General features: G+C 39.2%; 1 protein-coding gene across 1 annotated transcript in view; it reads left to right on the plus strand.

Moving 5' to 3' along the window:
• The first annotated feature begins 4326 nt into the window (after nt 1-4326).
• The window catches only part of adam19a (ADAM metallopeptidase domain 19a), a 179517-nt gene continuing 163850 nt past the window's right edge, over nt 4327-19993 (plus strand). The window contains exon 1 of the mRNA XM_067523712.1: nt 4327-4539. Coding sequence (XP_067379813.1) covers nt 4410-4539 — 130 coding nt within the window. The 5' untranslated portion in view covers nt 4327-4409. The remainder of the gene's footprint in view (nt 4540-19993) is intronic.

A 19993-nucleotide genomic window follows, 5' to 3' on the forward strand; every position in this document is an offset into this window, starting at 1 on the left:
GAAGTGACTGCAAAATAAAAGTCTTGAAGGGGGAAGTGAAGTAGCGATCCTGACACAATCATGACCTAAGCCACAAGGCAAAACTCAATTTACCAGTCAGACATTTCTAAACCTCACTTAAAATCATGACATCTGGGTAATGACCAAAAGAATAAGACAAGTGGCAGAAGCAAGTTTCCACTGTAGGATATCCAGGACAGGCCTTAGAGCTACGGTACAGGGCTCTAACATCTGAATGGAGCTTAGAGCAGACCCGCTGCTCCTTATTGTCAAAAACCCTGTTGAAGTGATTCCGGCATCTTGTAAGAGTTCCTCCTCGGTGCTATTCATTGGAGGTCTTCCAGGCATGCCCTGCTGGGTAGACCTAGAGCACACTGGAGAGACTGTCAGTCTCATCTGGCCTGGGAATGCCTTGGAATTCTGCCTCTAAAGGTGGACATCCTTGGGAGAGGGACATCGAGAAAGCCAACAATGACTGTTTAGTAAAAACATATTAACGGAATTAACTGTGAACACATTATAATCATCTTGACTGTTGTAACTCCAAGATGATCATCCAGGTGATGCAAGGCTGGTGTAATTAGTGTGTCTCTGTTTTATTGGACTGTTGTAATTCTCTCGTGTTTGTACAGCTGTGGCTTCACATTGTCCCACTTGACAAAAACTACTCAAATACGAATCATAATTTTGTTCACACATGTAATCTTATTAACACAAGTAATTATCTTGTTCGCGTATATTATCTTGTCTGCAGTTATTACGTTGTTTGCAAATGATATTATCTTGTGAGAGTGAGTATCACTAGTAAAATGCATTGATGCATTATTCAATCTCATTCTTCTACCTTTGTGCTAATCGATAAGCAATAATTAATAGACACTAGAACAGAGGGAGGCAGTGCTGAGTTAATGACATCCCACCTTGTGCCTTTTACAGTGTGTTCTCCCCCCTTTTTCAACATAACCTCCAAGAGTGTTTTGATGGTATTCAGTGCGTAATGGTTTTTGGACACAAACTTGAATTCCTGCTTTTATGGATCAAGATACACATTAAGCCCCATGTGGCAATTATCTGGCTATTCCATTTACTGTTACACATTCAGCTGATAATTTTACACTGAAGCTGAAGGTAATTGTACTGTTCCACCTCCTAAAGCCACTATAATCTAACCTGTTTATTAGTTTGCTTTAGAGGTATTGATTAGTTTATTATTTTGCCTTTAAAAGAGTGGGCTAGATTCTTCCAGTATTTGGTGTGTATAAATGTTACTTTATGCATCTCGGCTAATGGCATGTTTGTATTTTACCGCCTAAAAAAATTAACAGTTTGAAGCAACAGTCATTTTTAAACATACACTGTTAAACACCGGAGACAAATTGAGTAGAATAAGCTCAGCTTTAATTGTTAACTTAATGTAAACTTTGTAAATTTCAAGTTCATTGGAGTCAAAATTATCAATGGCTTTCAGCTTGTCCCTTTAGGGGTCGCTACAGTGGAATGTGTTCCATTGAGTGACCGGGCGTCCTTCATTGAACTTAGAGTAGTAAGTAAAACCCCAATTCAAAAAAAGTTGGGGCGATGAGTAAAACGTTAATAAAAACAGAGAGCAATGATTTGAGCAATGAAAATCTCATCCAGAAATATTTTTTTCACAATAGAGCATAAACATATCAGATAAAACTAAGACATTTTACTATTTCATGGAAATAATTTCATTTGTTGGCAGCAACACATCTCAAAAAAGTTGGAACAGGGGCAACAAAAGGCTGGAAAATGAATTGCTGCAAATCAAAAACAAATGGAAGAACATTTGACAACTAATTAGATTACTTTGTAACAGGTCAGTAACATGACTGGGTATAAAAGGAGCATTTCAGAGGGCAGAGCCTCACAAATGTAAAGATGGCCAGAGGTTCACCAAAACTTATGGAACAAATTCAGAAAAACGTTTTTTAATGTAAAATTATGAAGACTTTGAAGATCCTACCATCTACAGTATGTAACATCATCAAAAGATTCAGAGACTAATAAGGTTATTTGGATACAGGTCAGTAGCATGACTGGGTATAAAAGGAGCATTTCAGAGAGGCTGAGCCTCTCAAATGTAAAGATGGGCACAGGTTCACCAATCTGTGACAAACTGCCCCACAAAACTGTGGAACAATTTCAGAAAAATGTTCCTCAACATAAAATTGTGAAGACTTAATATATCCCAGCATCTACATTATATAATATAATCTCAGATGTCACTGCATTAAAAACTGCATGATTCTCTACAGGACATCACTACATGGGCTCAGGAACATTTCCAGAAATCACTGTCTGTGAACACAGTTCACTCTACAAACCAGAAATGTAAGTTAAAGCTGTATCATGCAAAGAAGAAGCCATATGTGAACACGATCCAGAAACGCTGCCATGTTCTCTGAGCCAAAGCTCATTAAAAAGGTCTGAGGAAAGCTGGAAAACTGTTCAGTGGTCAGATGAATCAAAAGGTAACATGTTTTTTTGGAAACCATGGATGGCGTGTCTTGCAGACTAAGGAGGAGAGCGACCATCTAGCTTGTTATCAACTGACAGTTAAAAAGCCTGCATCTCTGATAGTATGGGGGGGCGTTAGTGCCTACGGTGTGGGCAGCTTACACTTCTGGAAAGGCAGCATCAATGCTGAAAAGTCCATAGTGGTTTTAGAGAAACACATGCTCCCATCCACACAATGTGTTTTATATGTAAGGCCTTACATATTTCAGCAAGATGATGCTAAACCACATACTGCATCCATCACAACAGCGTGGCTTCGCAGAAGAAGAATCCAGGTGCTGAACTAGCCTCCCTGCAGTCCAGACCTTTCACCAATTGAAAAAATGTGGTGCATCAAAAAGCCCCAGGACTGTTGAGCAGCAAGAATCCTGCATCAGACAGAAACGGGTCAACATTCCTCTCCTAAACTCCAGCAACCGGTCTCCCTGCTCCCCAGATATACACCGACAGTTCTCAGAAGAGGGGACGCTACATAATGGTAAACATCCCCCTGGTCCAACATTTTAAGATGTGTTGCTGCAAAATTCAAAATTCAAAATTTGATATATTGTTTATGTTCTATTATTCTATTTTCAATTTTTTTTCAAAGCATCAGGTTTTCCTACATATTCTATTTATTTTTTGGTAAACGATTGTCTATTACTTGTTTTTATTTATGTTGAGAGTTATTATTTTAAAGAAAGTTTCATGACATTAATCACTGGTGCACATGGGGCTTTGTGTGTGTGTGTGTGTGTGTGTGTGTGTGTGTGTGTGTGTGTATAAAACAACATGCTCGTAGGGCTAAATAATACATCCTGGTATAGCAGAGTGAGCAGTTCGCCAGCAGAGACCCCTGGATGAAACAGCAAGCTCTTCTATAATACACCAGACTGTCATTTTGTCCATTGGGAATATGACACAGGGCAACACACCCAATAAGCTGGCGTGAGAGTGTGATAATGATTCTTTCTGAATAAAAACGAATATGACTTTCAACAAGTTCTTCACGCGTCCTCTGAATTCTGATGAACGAGTTTCTGCAGAAACGTGAGAAGAGGCGACAATTAATCAAATTCATTATCGAGAACCGAGTCAAACACGCTCACAGTACGAGCGGAAAATCGTCGAGCTGCCCTTCAAAATAAAATCTCGACGTCTTACATCTTTTACAAAATGCTTGTTAGAGCTGTCGCTGCTGTAGATGCTTGATAGATTCTGTGGCTGAAGAGCTGCAGCTGTGGCAGCAGGTTCGACAGTTGCAGATTATCAGGCTGATTAGTTCGCTGATAAATACCCCAGGAAACAGGTGTGAGCGCTTTCGTGCGTTGCAGTAAGGTAACGTGAATGCGCACTGGAAGCACAAGCAGCCAGACCGCTCATCCAATAGCTACTTGCACAAATTGTTGACTTGTTGCCTGCTTTAAACACGGCTGTCTGCAATACAATGCTTTAGCTGTATTGGGTCCTTTCTCTTCCGATACTCTGCTGATGTTTCCCCTGCACACTGAAAAACCCTTATTAGTGTTTTATTTTGATGTGTGCAAACACACAGCGTGCTCAAAATCTAAGGTTCCACAACGTCATTAATTTCGGTCTTCTAAATTTTATATTCAGAGGATGGATTAGTTCTAACCCATTAAAAATGACGTGACAAAAAGACGTGTAGGCATCTCGGGACTGAATTTAATCCTTCTGAACAACAATGTATTGCTTAAATCTGTGGTACTTGAGTTTAGGCACTTTATCTGGGTGTTTTATTTTGACGGCTCGCACAGGAAGTGCTCCATCAAGTCTTTAGCGTTTGACGCTCGTGGTATCGCACGCGAAACAGAGTCGAAGTAGGGTGAAGACAGGGAGGACGGTCGGCGGTACCGAGGGTCACAGGGATGTACAGTAAACACAGGCAGAAAAATGCCCAAATAACACCGGCACAATGTGGACAGTTGCTCGTTGTTCTTTCTTTTCTGTTGCTGAACGGCCCACTGCAAAGTGCCGGCGGAGACACCGGAGAACAAGGTAAAGAAATGAGCGAACATGTTAAACTTGTTTGAACATCCACGGGTTGCTCGTTGAAGCATCGGAGCCCTGAAGATAAACATGGGTGTTGAGTTTAAAGTGGGACATTCAGTAGAACGGGTTTTTACCTTCAATGGGAAGTGTTTTTCACGGGAGAGAACTCAAACTTTTTTCCTAGAGCACTTAGCCGTTATTCGAAAAATCTGGCCGCTTGCGCCAAATTCCCTTTGAAAATCTGCCAATTTAATTCCGCGTTGCCCGTCAGGCGGAGGCGCAAGCTAGTAATGACCCACCAGACCTTTCCTCAACATCTCGTGCTCATGCTCGTGAATGTCATAGGTTGCGTCCAAAACATTAACACATAAGTATTGAGTATCATTCGTCTACTTTTGTTGCCGCGTCTTCTTGTGTGAACATCCCTAACGAATGTGGATGTACTCACCCCTACACGAAAGCTACGAAACAATGAGGTGTAACCATTGCAAGAAGTTGACCTTATCGAGTTGTGCCTTTCATGCCGAAATTAACCAAAGACGACGGCTTTTCTGGGAACAAAGTGCCACGTGTTTTCGAATATCTTGTATCCCACTGTATGCGAGCAGCATTAAATTGTTAGTTTTTCAGACACGATCCGGGGCGAGCGTCTGTGCCAAAGGCGCGTATCGTAAGCGGGCGCTTTGCCGTCAACCACAAAAAAAATCACAATAGAAGTTTGTGGAGTTGACTGTATTTACATACAGGATGTTTGAATGTATTTAGTCTTAAAGACAAATCACTTACAGTGTGAATGTAAAAAGTATCTTTTTTTCCCCCCCAAACCGTTTAGCCCCGTCCTCTTTGTGCGTTGTCCATAAAAGGCAGAGTTTGGAGAAAGATCACATTTCAACCAGCTGTGTCACACAGTCTCTTTTCTGTATGTGCTGTTTGGGTGCAATCAGTGTACATTTCCCAGTGTATTTTATTTTTTGTAATTGGGCGGGGGTTGTTTTTATTTGTCTGCATTTGAAATGACATTATTAACACTTAAACGTGAGATTTAAGGGTTTTAGTGATTGAGCTTTAGCACCATCACTTTACCAGTCAGAGCAGGGAAAAGTGGAGCTGGGTGACAGTGGCTGATATGAAGATGCATCACTTTGTCTTGGCTGTGAAGCAGTTCAGTGCACATGACTGGACAGACTCAAACAGTGATCCCCATTCAGATTGTTTTTTTTTTTTTTGAGTTAATGTAGTTTAAGGTGTGTATGTGTTTCAGTGAGAAAACAAAATGTGTTTTACAATGGAGTGTGTGCTAATGTGGCTGTGCTGTAATTGTCAGATGCAAGCCAACACAGCAGCTTTGCAACACAAAATGCACCGTTGGTCCATTGAGGCTGCTAGATACTCAGTTTTATTCATTTACTTAACAAACTTGGGTGCATACGTGCATTTCAGTCAGTACAGTTTTCTTCACGTATTTGCAGATACAGGACTTGTGTGGTGACAGTCGATTAGACAGTAGGGATAAGTGTCTGCTCTACAGCTGCCAGCTCTCCTACTTAACAGATACTGGTGGTGGTTTGGGGGTTAAGCTGTAGCGTGTGTGACTGCAGCAGAGAGAGATACTGTAACATAGATGTAGTGCTTCAAACGTTGGACTTTGCCCTATTCATCAGACAAAAAAGGCATTTGTCCAATAGGCATCACTTAATAAGGGGAACGAGCCACAGCCCCACTTTCCTCTCCTCTTTACATCTAGTGTGGAGTTTGTAGTCAGGAGGGGGAACGCTGCTGACCTCCTTTGTCACTTTTGCCGAGACTGATATTGTACTATTATTATGAGCTAATATATGCATCATCAGTAATGTTTTTAGATAACCACGGTGTTGGTAACTAGCCCTCAATTTATTTATTAAAGTGTAGAAACTGTGTTTGATGGCTACAGTAATGCTCAGCATGTCCCGCTCCAACATTTCATTACCTGTAACTGTAACAGCAGTCGTAGCTAAAAAAAAAGAAAATATTTTTGTTTATAAAAAGTATAACAGTGTGACATGACTCTGTGCTAACTTTACAATGGACATAATATATGTATGTGTATAATATATGTATACACTACAAAGTATAACATATGTTTATTATATTTTCCTCTGTTTGAAAGCGGCATATTTCGCATTTGAACATCTCTCTCATATTTACAATTGAGAACAGGTCAGTCTATCAGTATTTCAAGAGCTGACTATTTTTAGCTAATCTTCCATTCATTTTTTAAATATATTTTTTTTTAGCACAGTCAGTGTTTAGTAACTGCTAAATTTGTGCTCTTTATTTTATTTTATTTAAAATACTATATATTCTACAGTTCTTTACCACTGTTGAAAGAGGCAGCAGGGGTTTGTCCTCTTTTACCCTATATGTTTGACTGTTTTCTTTTTTTATTACATTACCGTGTACCAGCATTTTCTTGTGCAGAATGTGTGTCAACCAGTAATGCACTAGTTAATTGGCTGCAGACTGTAACTGGCCAAAAACCTGCTCTAAATAGAGCAGCGACAATTGGCTGTGCTTATGTTCCAGCTGCCCCTTTAAAAATACCCTGGGAAAAAAAACAATGTGGACATCAGGAACATGGTGATTGTGTGCCATTAAAAGTGAAGCTTAATTTGCAGCTGTCAGCAGAACCACAGTCATCAAGCATCACATCATCCATCTGCCATCAGCAGTTCATTTCTCAGAGTAGATTGAAGTGTTCATACAAAACTTTCCTTTTTTTTTATTTATTTTTTTGATACCTTACTATGATGAACCTAAACACAATTAACAGCACACAGCTTTAAAATGTGAAATGTTATGAAGGGCTGCACCAACAATGTTTCCCCTCATCAATTAATCTGAAAATTATCTTCTCAATCAATTGTTTTACTCACTCTCCTTAACTCCGTTTCTGTCTCCACCGACTAAAGATATGTGTATCACTAACTGCCAAAATGCTCCACTGTGTTCGTCAGACTGAAAAAGCAAAAACAGCTGAAAGAAGCGATAATTCTCTCCAGGAGCAGTAATGGTGGCAGTGGTGCAAGATTTAAGGCTAATTTTCCATTGTTGACAATCAATATTGATATATAATAATTAATCATATATACATTCAGTGTTAATAACTTTGGCTCATGGCATTGGAATAACTATAGGCATGGCTGCTTTACAGAGACGGGAATAAGAAAAGTCTTTTTTTGTATAGCTCACTGGTGCTTGTGGTTAGGTTATTCAGGTTCCTGCTTGTGGGAGGCAGTAACCATTGGGCACTTACATGTGGTACAGCAATAGATTGAAGCTGAGATTTGCTTTGGTTGATGGTGGGATATTAGGACCTGTTATCTCCAGATTCTGGATTGAATGATTAAATTGCAAATTGTTTTCTGATTTTATAAAAGTTTTTTTTGTTTTTAATATAAATTCTTGCTAGATGTGGCCTACCAATTATGATATGTCTGGATATTTTAATACATCCTGTAAAGCCCTTCATAAATGCTTAGTTTAATGCTTTAATGTATACAGTCACAACAGTTAGATGATTCTAGTTCCTGCAACATATGTCTTCATTAAAACTTTCTTGTTGCGATCATTATTGGTTTGCATTAAACGATAACCTAAAATTAACATAACAAAATCCTGACTTAGACCTACGTACTGTAGCTGGGTGCTAGGCTGATCAGAACACTGACAGTTGAGTCTACAAACTTTACTACTGCACCGTTTTAGCAGCATAGGAAAGTAACATCCGGGCTTTCCCTCCATTTTCTGTCTCCTCCCTTCATTTAGTTTGAAATATAAAACACAGACTGTAAAATGCCTCCATTCTAAAATTCCAACAGTCGGATACAACAGAAATGTTATTTTGGAGACATGTTAGCAGCTGTGGAGTCACTGTCAAGCTAAGTAAAGTATAAAACAGCAACAGCATGACAAATTGAAGATTTAAATTGCTATGTAAAGTGAATTAGACTCACTTAAGGGCTTATCTACCTCCTTACTTTGTAATTTTCCAATTAAAATTTTTTTATTTATAATAGGGACATTTCAACGGTCCTCTGAACTGTCCCCTCCATGACGGGTTCCTTCGTTGTTGACAATTTGTTAGTCTAGCATGAAGAGCTCGCTTGTTTTCAATCTTGCGTCGCACGAGTGGGAAATGGACTCACAGTGGCACCGTGTTGACAGGGTAGGTCCTGAAGTGAGGATGTGATGTTCCAAAAACCAGTGCTCCCAGGATTTGTAGAGCGGACTGACAGCAGGAGTCTGCAAGAAGGAGAAAAGTGTACGAGGGACTTTAGAACAATCTCAAGCCGGCAGCTTAAAAAGTTGAACTAAAATTTCCACTCGATGTTTTGTGATACAGTAATTTTCTGCATCTCGGTTATACCGCTCAAACGTTTGAGTAACTTTAAAAAGTTGTTATTGTAACCTGTGTTGTTTTCATCTGTGTTCACTGTACATTGTTGGTAATCTCTGCATTAAGAAGAAAAGTTGTCCAGGGTTAACGCTCCTCTATTCTTTAGCTGGCTATGTCTGCATAGAAGGCTCAGAGGAGTGCTGATTCAAGAAGTCTTCAAAAAAAAATCACAATTCACTTTTGCTGTATGATCTCTCAAAGGCTTCAGCTAATGCATTTTAAAATCTGGATGTCTCCGATACCATCACGCAGGTCTCTGTGATTCTCTCTCAGAATCTGAGCCCGTACTAAATTCCCACGTCTCTCTTTCTATTGTCAACAGCTTCTTTGTGCATGTTGTGCTGACTGCTCTTGCCTCGCCCACAAATTTAAGATGCCTTCTTTTGAAATGCTTTATACCTTAGTTTCTTACCTCAAGGTAAATATATTGCATCTCAGAGGGGCAGCGTGTTTTACCTCAGACAAACTGACGAGTGTTTTAATTCACCAGTGTTTATTTGCAACCAGTAAGATAAATGTGTAAGTGCAGAGCGTACTGATAGACGTATATAGACATACAGCTGTGTTCATTTTTAGCGGCACTCTCAGTGAGGAAGCCCTTTTTATACAGAGACCCTGCTCGCTTGGTGTTAAGCTAGTCCTTTTCTAAAATATTGATCAAAATGCTGTCATAAAGTCAGTGTTCATTTTACACAGGTATTGGCACCCTGGTATTAGTGACTTGATGCTTAACATGCACGTTGGATATGCATTGCTTCCAAAACAATAAGTGATGTAGGTCAAATGCAACATGGATTATGGCTTCACTTTTCTGCAGGAACATGTCTTAGAAGAGAAACATGGCGACCATAGAGGGCTGCTATGATGTGCAGCCGATGGATTAGGCAAAGGTAACTGTTTAGAGGTAGTAAGACTGGGTTTTTCTTCTGCCTTCATCTATCATCTTGCATGTTGTGCTGGGCCTTTCCAAGTGTCCCTGTGTATGTAACCGTAATTATTATCATGCTGAACACAATGCATGATAATTTTACTGGAGCCATGCATAATGCAGATGCTGTTTGCAACCCCAGTAGCTGCTCCTACAATAAAGAGTGTCCTTTACCCCAAAACCCACATTATGCCTTTGGCCTTTTACACAGCTTTGCACATGGTTTACACAAACCACTTGCCTCTGACGCTACCTCTTGAGGTGACTTAAGAGGTTGAGCAATGACCGCCATCCTTGTTTGCTACTATTTATACATTACTTACATTTATAGAGCAAGGTGGTGTATTGTCTCAGAAAATCCATAACAAAGAAAAGAAATTATGTCAGTGTAAGATGGGCTACAGATGTACTTGAAAGGATTTTTAAATGCTGCAAAGCATTGAACATAACGTGATTTAGGCAGAATAGCCAGCTGATTCGATATTAGCTTGTATGGTCAACTTAGGATGGTTGGTGGGCTGGATGCGATGGTGTGAATACTATCTCCTTTTTGTAAGTGGACCTATCACTTGCCTTTATGTTCCTGTTATGTTTATTTTAACAAATGCACAGCATCTGCTTCTGTCAGAAACTAAAGCTGTGGCATGATGCCCTGTGTGCAAGGGACAGCACAGAGTGTAGGTCATCTTTGTTTTAGGATTGTCCAATAGCCTACACAGTTAGTCCCCCCTGACCCCTTCTACTTCTGCTTCTGAAGACCAAGCGAGATGTATAACCACTCGGGATGTTGCCTCTTGTTACAGTATTAACATGCTCTACATCCTTCCATATTCTACTCCTTCTCACACTCTATCAATCCTACACACATCATCAACAGGTTTTTAAGAGCCCTACAAACTCAGCTCTGCTGGGATTCACATAAACTTTGTGCTGAGCAGTTGCCTCTGCAGTATCTGCCTGCATCACGGCCCATTTCCCAGGCTCATAGAGCAGTCTGCTCAGGGCGGGTGCTCCACATACTTTTGCAATGCAAGGCCCATTCTCGGAGCCTAGAGGCTTCTGTTTTGGATGATTTGAGAGCTCTTGAAAGCGTGGGCTGTTAGTTCTGGGGGGAGCGGGGACTTTCTGCACAGTCTGCAGAAGTGTTGTGGTTCGACCTCCAAACAGCCAAATGTTCATTAGCAACACATTCCCCAACAATGCCCGGCTCACCTTTTCACACTGCCTCATTTTCGAACTGACATCAGTCTGGCATGATGGAGAGGTTGCAGCCTTGAAGAATATTTTGTTTAAAATCAAGATTGTGTGGTTTTTATTTGTAACACCCACAGAAATACTGTGCAAGGTCCTCTCTGATCTGTCGTGTGGGCTTCTTTTAGTCATTATTCATTTTCCAACTGTTGTTTATGTTTTGTGGGTCCGTGGTGTGTAGGTGAGGGGCTGTCAGAGAGCACAGTGTTTCTGAGAACTTCCTGTTCCCGTCTAATGCTATGCAAAGTTTGCAACCCCTGTTATGATGAACTGAGAAGAGCCTTCATTACACAACTGATAGCTCAGCTGCCTCTCTGATGAAAGCGGGTGTCAGATACTATTTAGTTTGTTACATACTTAGCAAAATGTTGACTATATAGCACTATAGTACCAAATGACTTTGATAAGTGAATGTCATGTATAATATAATTATTTAATATAGTTTAGTGAATATTAATTTCTGAAATTTGAACCTGAAAGAGTAGTTTGGGATTTTCAAACTGATCTTAACATTGTTGACGGTACGTGCTAAGCCAGTAAGCCAGGGGTCTCCAGTCTTTTTTCCCCTGAGAGCTAATTTTACAAAATAAAAATGGAAAAGAGCTACTGCTGTTTTGTAGCATTTTTTTTTTTTCTCAAACCTTATTTCCAGCCAAACGAACTGATCAAGTGTTTTCCTGAACCTTTACAAAATGTTGGTCTCCACAACTCACACTATTGTAATCCCTTACTGGTATGGGTACCAGCGGCAGCTTTGTGCACGCTTGATTCATTTCATTTGCAGTTTTGACTCAACAGAAGGGTGAACGTTTCCTGCTCTGACTGCAGCTGGGAGTGGCTCCACGAGGACGGTGCTGCCTGTCAGTGCTGCTCATTGAGAAGAGTGAGAATAATGCATGCTTTTATGTTATCGTCCAAAAGTCTCCAATAACACCCGAATAAGTCCGTTGATTTGTTGCTAGTCGCTTTTTTGAAAAATAGTCCCTAGAGGGGTCTGAATACTCACTAAATAGAGCGACAAAGTCACTAAGTTGACACTACGGATCACCGCTGGCTCATCGAGCTTGACAGCAGGGCACTGTTTGATTTGTCCAATAACCTTTTTATGTGAGAATGAATTCAATTGGATATACATGTAAGTTGGTTAGTTGAGTGACCACTCAAATTTGACTATTGAAGTTTTCAAATGTATGTAGGATTCATTAATCCTTTGGCGAGCTACTTGGAAAGTGGTCAGTAGCTCTGGAGTGAAATGATGGAGACCCCTGCAGTAGGCACTACAGGGGTCTCTGTTTTGGGAAGATGATGTATCAAATATGACTCAGAATGTGTTTAAGAAAAAGGGCCAAGGGCCAAGTCCTCTGGTCAACTGTCTTTGCACCTTCTCAGGACAAACCTATTTGAGTCTCTTTTTTTTTTCATGATCTCGACATTAACGTCTTTCACAAATTGTGCTTATTTTGCAGCAAAATGGAAATTGATGACAAAGAACTGCATTTGTCATTCAGGGATGATTAGGCCTGTGTCTGACCCCTAATGGCTAAACCTTTAGATCCCCCAGAGAAAGTATGAGAGGAAGTGTGTGAACAATGAGGCAGATGATACTTCCATTGCGTATGTCCAAGGCCTTATCGTGCATTTAAGCCAAATTTCAGAAAATTTCAGCTCCTTGCAAGCTTTGGTATAGTGCTGTATTTTACTGTTTGCCTGTAGATTTATTGTTGTAGCCCAGCTTTTAACTTCACAGGTTTGAACAGACTTTTCTTGGAACCGTGTTTGTATTATGCAGGTTCAATAACTGAAGTAGCTTTTGCAGACTGATTTTGTGACAGTTTCATACAGCTGCATATAAGTGACTGGAACAGCTGTGGTTATGGCTATTGTCTGATTGATGTGATGTTTGTACACAGGTGTGTGAGGTAACTATAGTCTGAATCAGAGAAATCCAAATTGATCAAGTAGATTGTGATAAAGGTTTAAAAAGTAAACGTGTTATAGATGCATTCTTTTCAGTGGTAGCAACATATTTAAACATTTACTTCTGTTGTTCATTTAATGAGTATTATTAATGTTCAGTATGAGCATATAATAAAACTGCCCTGGCAGTGTTTCTGAGTTGTTGGCCAACAAAAGCTGATTTGAGATCTTTGAGTTTTAAATGTTAGTAAATTGCCAAAAGTTTATACTAATTAATTTCAATTTTGGTTCAGGGTTGATGAAATGCTTAAACAGACCCACCCAGATCATTAATGATTAATTGTGTGAAAACTGATAGATAATCCTGACCTTGCATTGTGCAGCAGATGATTTTTCATCAGGTCTTCCTAACATTTATCTTCCTTGAAGAGAAATCCAGGGGTATATAATAACCCTAACCCTATATTTATTAGTTGACAAGCTCACTGCAGCCTGACATCCGTGAAGAATCTCTGGACACATGATTTAAGATGTTAGGACGAGAAATAAGCGTGACTTAGTTTCATTATGAGACAGATCCCTCTGTGATTTCTGGAAGGCTTACATTGTTTTCATTTTATGGAATAATTATGCCTGTCATAAAAGTTCACAGTGGAAAACCCACAAACCTGTTAATGGGGCAAGGAGAAACGCAGCTTACAGAAACACTATTTTAGCAACATCAGGAAATATGTTGAAAAGGGGGGCCCGGTGGATGAGTGGTAGAGCATTGGGTTGGGATGCAGAAGAGGTTTGAAACCCAGACCACCAGATGTGGCCCCACCCAGTCACCAATATAATATTTACAATATTTACATATAAATGGTACAGCTTTTCAAGAGTTGCAGGACTCATTTGTGATATCAGTTAATCTGGTTATTATTCTCTTACACATATTCTAAAGATGCCCCTTATTCTGCCAGATGTGAAGAAAAGTTAACAGAGACTCTTACATTCATCAATGTAAAGCTAGGTGCCCACTTTCCCCAGAAAGCAGTTAGACTGATAAGTGCCACCTCTTCAGTCCAGAGACGGAGAGAGAGAGACGGACTCTTTGACTGAGGCCCTCATTAAGACTCTGGGAAGCTTAGGAACACTTGTTTTGAGAGAGAGCGAGAGGGGTGAGGAGATAAACCTTGTGGAGATTTAGGCTATAGGAAGTAAAAAAAGTAGAAACTAAGCTGTTTATAGGGCGACAGGGCTGCGATGGCTCTTCAGCACTTATCGCTGCCAGTCCAACGGCCTGCATCAGTCACACAGCCTCATGGGATTTTTAAACCCGTTCTATAATTTGGGCCACATTGAAGCTGTTACTTTGCTACATTTACTTTTGATCTGCTTTAAACCTAATAATAACAAATTGTTGTGTGCCTCTGCTCTAGTACGTGGGAGAAGCTTCCCATTGAAAAGCAGCTGCCTTGTTTTTTTTTTTCTTTATCCAGTGGGGGTTGGGATGGGGGTGTTAACCAGATGTGCTAAAGCAGATACATATAAAGTGGTTGGTCAACATTTGTGACAGTGCAGCTGTTGTATGTGAAATGAAGACCAGACATCGGATTAACTCGTTAAGGTACAAAGCTATAAACATCCATAACAGTGGAATTGTATGGAAAAAAATATGTTAACATGTAAGAAATGTTGAACACACACTGTGTGGCTATTAGCTTTTTAAGCTTTGCCCAGATCATAGTTATCATTTCAGTTTTCAAGGAATTTCTTGAGCTTAAGCTATGACACCATCTTAATACTCAAGCAAGCAGCCAAACACTCAATTGTTTGGTACAGTTGTGCCATCCATCTTAAATGGCATTTCCACTTACAAAATTTTGTGCCAAAATTAATTTTCATTGTTAAAACATGTCATGTAAAAATGTGTATTTGTCAGCTGTACTTGCTCTTGCTGTTCATTCTATCAGCTGTTTCAAGATTTGGTCTTAGTCTCAAAGGCAAAAGAGACATAAGCTGTTTCTCAATTTGCATTCTGTACTTGTAGAGTTGGGATTTGAGTAATAACGTTTCCACTAAGTATTGTTCCAATTCAAAGTTTCCATCTGGCAAAGTATAGATCAAATAACGAAGTGTTTTTGCTGTGCCCAGGGTTTGGGAGCTAACTTGTGTAAACTCGGTCAGGTATCCCAGATTCCTTGGCCAGATGGTTGGCGGAAAGTTTGAGCTAAGCTCAAAGCTGGTAATAAGTCATTATACGGCTATGATCCATTTATCCAAATTAAGTCTGTTTGCTAAGGAAAATTTACACATGACCTTTTTACCTTACACCAAATTACTTTACCTAATGCTGAATTTTTCACACCACACTTGTTCTGTTTGTAGCCTCATGTGAGAGCTCCATGTTAGTGGCATGTAAGCAAATATATAGTGAATATTGCAATATGACACATTTTTATCAATGCTGATATTTATGTTTTACTATATTACAAAACTACAGCACATGGCGCTGCCATATAGTTTTCATGATTCTAGTTAATTATTAAATGACAAAAACACTTTGACGTGAGCGTAGGAGCTGCGGAACGATTCCACAACTGCAGGATTGGCGGATGACAGCGCAGTGTGTCACCTCAGTGTGTGCATGTCTGTCTGTGTCTGTCTCTCATTCTTCCTTCCTCCTCAGTAAAACATAATTCCTCGTTTTACTAACACTGCCTCACTCTTTCACATTTGTAATTCATTTTGTTACCCCAGACACAGAGTGAACAACATACTGTCATCTTTATCATGAATTTTTTATCATTAAATCTCAGACTGAGTGCATTTTTATTGAGGTGCCCAGCATAGCGAACACGAGTGCATTGCTTTTTGGAGTAGTTAACTAGTCACTTTGCTTTTAAACGAGAGTAGTACTTTAAGAAAACAGCTGTAACTTGAGAGTAGAGCAGCATGTTTTGTAGGTATTACTTACTGATAGCATAAGTGTGGTCAGGGAACTATCAGTTCCGTTTTATCTTTGCTGCGGTAGTGTAATCATACCTGTGTAGAGTTTGTCCCACCTCAATCTATACAAATGTAGTGACTATAGGAATGAGAGAGTTGCTGTGGAGGGTGGGTAATGATGGACTTGTAGTTACACTGCACCACTGAATATTCTTTTATTAATTAGTTGTTTTTTTATAAAGCTGAATAGAAAAATGTCTAATTGATGGAGAGTAACTTAAATGTTTATTCTTCTGCCCTGTTTAACTGTCTCTGCAGTTAACTCGTAAAGTTTTGTCTTTGAAGTACCAAACCACTTGCTGTACTGTTGTTGGTACACACTTGATGCACGCACAAAAAAAAATTTAAGCAGTATTTGCTTCTGCATTATAGGACTATTAACACATGTAAAATGACCTTGGCATCAGAAATGTTTTAATCACGCACACCATGTTTTTTATAAAAACTAGTTAACAATATTCTTTACGTATTCTACATTTCTGTTGCTGTTTCTTTTTTGATGGTACCTAATTGTAAGCTTTATAAGATTTCTGAGCAATTTGAAATTCTACTATGTTTTCATATACATATGTTCTCTAAATGTTCATGGTTTGAGGGTGTCAACAGGAATGCTTGGTGATACTTCTTAGGATGAGGACACACCAAGCCAAAGGTAAACTAGCATTGGCAAAGACCAACTGCTGCATCAGGTTATATTGGCTTCGTCTGGGCCAAGAAGTGGCATTAGAACACACGGCAGAGATGAGGGCTGACGAGCATGTAGCACTGAAATTTATGCACTTGCATGAAATTAAGGGGAAGCAAAAGACCCAAGATCGTGGTTATACAAATAATAAACAAAGCAGCATTAGCCTGCCATTTTTCACAACTGTCTTTCTCACCGCAGACAGATTATTATTAACTACTTCTAAACAAGGATATGTTTGATAAGAACTTAGTTAATACTCTAGTGCACTAATTTGCTAAGCTGAACAGCCAATCAGATTGGTCTCGCTAATTAATAGGTAGATGCTGACCAACGTTAATGCAACATGTCTAATTGGCCAATAAGCTGTCAGTGAGTATGTATATTTCTGACTCATCACCTTTATGCTATGAGTTTTGATACCTTGTTATCTATATAAATATCTATGCATAATGATGTTTGAATTATGGTGGTAATTCCGATGATATAAATTGATCAGTAATTGCAAGATTCACTAAAGGCAAATATAACTTTTGCTTAAAAACTAATTTAAACTCATTCAGACTTCAAATATAAAGACTGTATTACACGATGTTATAAATTCGTTAGCCAGTTGCTGATTGGAATATATGTTTATCACATTCAATCTGGCACTAGATTGACAGGGGAAAATCTATGCTGTGGCATCTCCGTGCTTAGTACTTTCACTCTGGGCATTAACCCTGGGGGAAAAATGAAGAAGGAATTTGGTTCTTCAGTATTACTAGGTATGCATGATACAAAACAGTGAAGCCGCAGCAATGCAAATAGGCTAGAACTGTCATTACAGGTGGTGTCTGTTGTCAGAGACAGCACAAGGATGGATGGTAATAGGCCAGAACGGAGGTGGGTTTGAATCAGATAACATAAAGGAGCTGATTGCCCCACTCTATTGAAATTACCTGTTTTATCTCTTTCCTTTTTTTCCCCTAGAGAGCCCTCTCCACTCCCGTTACAAAGTGAATCTGCACAGTAATTTCTCAAAAAGATAAAGTATTTGCGGAGCATTACTCCTCCGTTCTCTGCCCAACCATCTTCCCCATCCTACCTCTCTATCTTCCAGCCACTGAAGTCACAGTCAGATATAGATCACACCTCTCATTGTTTTTCCCCAGCACCCTGCGGTGATATTTCGCCTGGCAAGTGCTGCGTGCGAGTGCAAACCCTCAAGCTTTCTCTCCTGATGTCAGCTGAGAGTCCCTTGGGGTCTGCAGAGAAAAAGAGTCAATAATAAAAAAAACAATAAGATGTATGTAAGAGGTGTGTGTGAGTGACATAATAAACAAAGAGAGTGGTAAAGTAAGAACAGATAATTTAGACATTATTTAGTCATGTAGTTTTTAAAGGTAAAAGATTAATGCATATACAATGACTGTAATGTAAAAATAATGATAGTTCTTAAACAAAGTGGGTTGTAACTGCATATGCCAGTGGACCAGAATCTGTCGTGGTAATAATCAGTATATACTAGGACCATTTAAGAGATGATACTAGTGTTTCTTTATGGCTGGCTATGTTGGTTGATCTGTTGATGTGGAGTAGGGATGTCCTAATACCACTTTTTCCCAGACTGAGTACAAGTACAAGCACAAGATCTGAGTACTTGCCAGTATAGAGTATACGAGTACTAAACTGTTGTGCTTATAGTCTATAGTTAAGCCGATGACACTGTCCAGATAGTAGTAGAGACACACCGAAGAATAATTGGGCAGTTTACATAGAAATGCACGACTCCCGCAGCCCATATGTCCCTGGGCGAGACAATGACCCCCCCCCAAACTGCCCAACACCAGTTTTTGAGGTTGCACAAGGCAGTGAACATCTAGGTGCTGGTCCCAAGGCCAGGAAAAGGGTTGCATCAGGAAGGGCATCCATCATAAAAAGCTTAAGGGATAAGCTAAAGAGAAACCTTAATAAATGAATGCATAAAGTGAATATGTTATATACGTAAATTTTATAAAGAAGCCAAACACTTCTTGAGAAACTTGAGTTTTGGTTAGCATTTCTCAATGCACATAAATGCCTCATCTGAAAGCAAATTAAAGAATTACCTAACCTCGGTTTTACATTATTAGAGAAATGAAAACATAGTTTGTGGACTATTTTCCACACTGCTAAGAGCCAGTTAGAATGAGCTCGTGTAATTGGAGCATATAGAAATAATAAAGGTGCCTACAGAAAGTAAGTGCCTCATAATGAACAAAGAACATGCTGTGTCATATTATCTCAAATCATGGGCTTCTGTGGAATTTAAATCATTTGGTTATAATTTTATTCATAATCCTTAATAGATATCAATTTGAAACCAGCAGAGACAATTAATATATTTTTTTGATCAGGTTTTAAAATGGTTTAATGTGCACAGGGAAAACTGAAAATGTAAGCTTTGCATTTATATAGTATGGACTACAGCTAAGTAATCAAAAAGGATGCCCTCAAACTTAACTAAGCAGTCTATAGGGAACAAGATGGTCTTCTTCAGGCTGATATTCATTTACAGTATAAGTTTTCTATGCCGTTGTCAAATAAAAACCTTGAATGTTGTCAATAATATATTGCAGTACAGTATGTATGGAGTATGATCCGTTACAAGACTAAAGTCTAATTGTACACTTCTAAATTACTTATAAATGTCTTTGGTCATTTGCACAATGCATTTACTGGCCGATTTATAATATATTGTGCAAATGTATGAGTCAATCCAAATACAGTGAAGATGCCTTCAAATATGGTTGTTAATGATTGATTGGATGTTGATTATGGATTATAATGCTGCGGAATCAGTTTTAGAATGGTCAGATCAATCTAAATTGTTTTTGTGTGTGGGATAACAATCAAAACAAATGTCAAAAACCTTTTTGGCAATACCTGTAAGTTAGTATTTTACAAGCTAACGTCATATATTAATATCGATCTGCTGGTTTATTGCTTACCTACTAACTCAGATCTAATCAGGACTGAATCATTAAACTCTTGTTTGTCATTCATGTCTATCGAGAGGCTCGAGGAGCTGTCAGGAAGAACGGGACAAACTGTTACATCCATATGTGAGAAGTACACCAGAAGTCTTAAGCTATATTTAATGCTAAATGGAATACTTTTGCATATGTGAGATTTCTGTTTTAGATATTTAATAGATTTGCACAAAGTCAGCGAAACCTAAAGGGATCCAACTACTTTGTGCAGACACTTAACTTCTTCTAAACTCCATTTT

Source organism: Channa argus, chromosome 12 (assembly GCF_033026475.1).
Source record: "Channa argus isolate prfri chromosome 12, Channa argus male v1.0, whole genome shotgun sequence".
Classification (NCBI taxonomy): domain Eukaryota; kingdom Metazoa; phylum Chordata; class Actinopteri; order Anabantiformes; family Channidae; genus Channa; species Channa argus.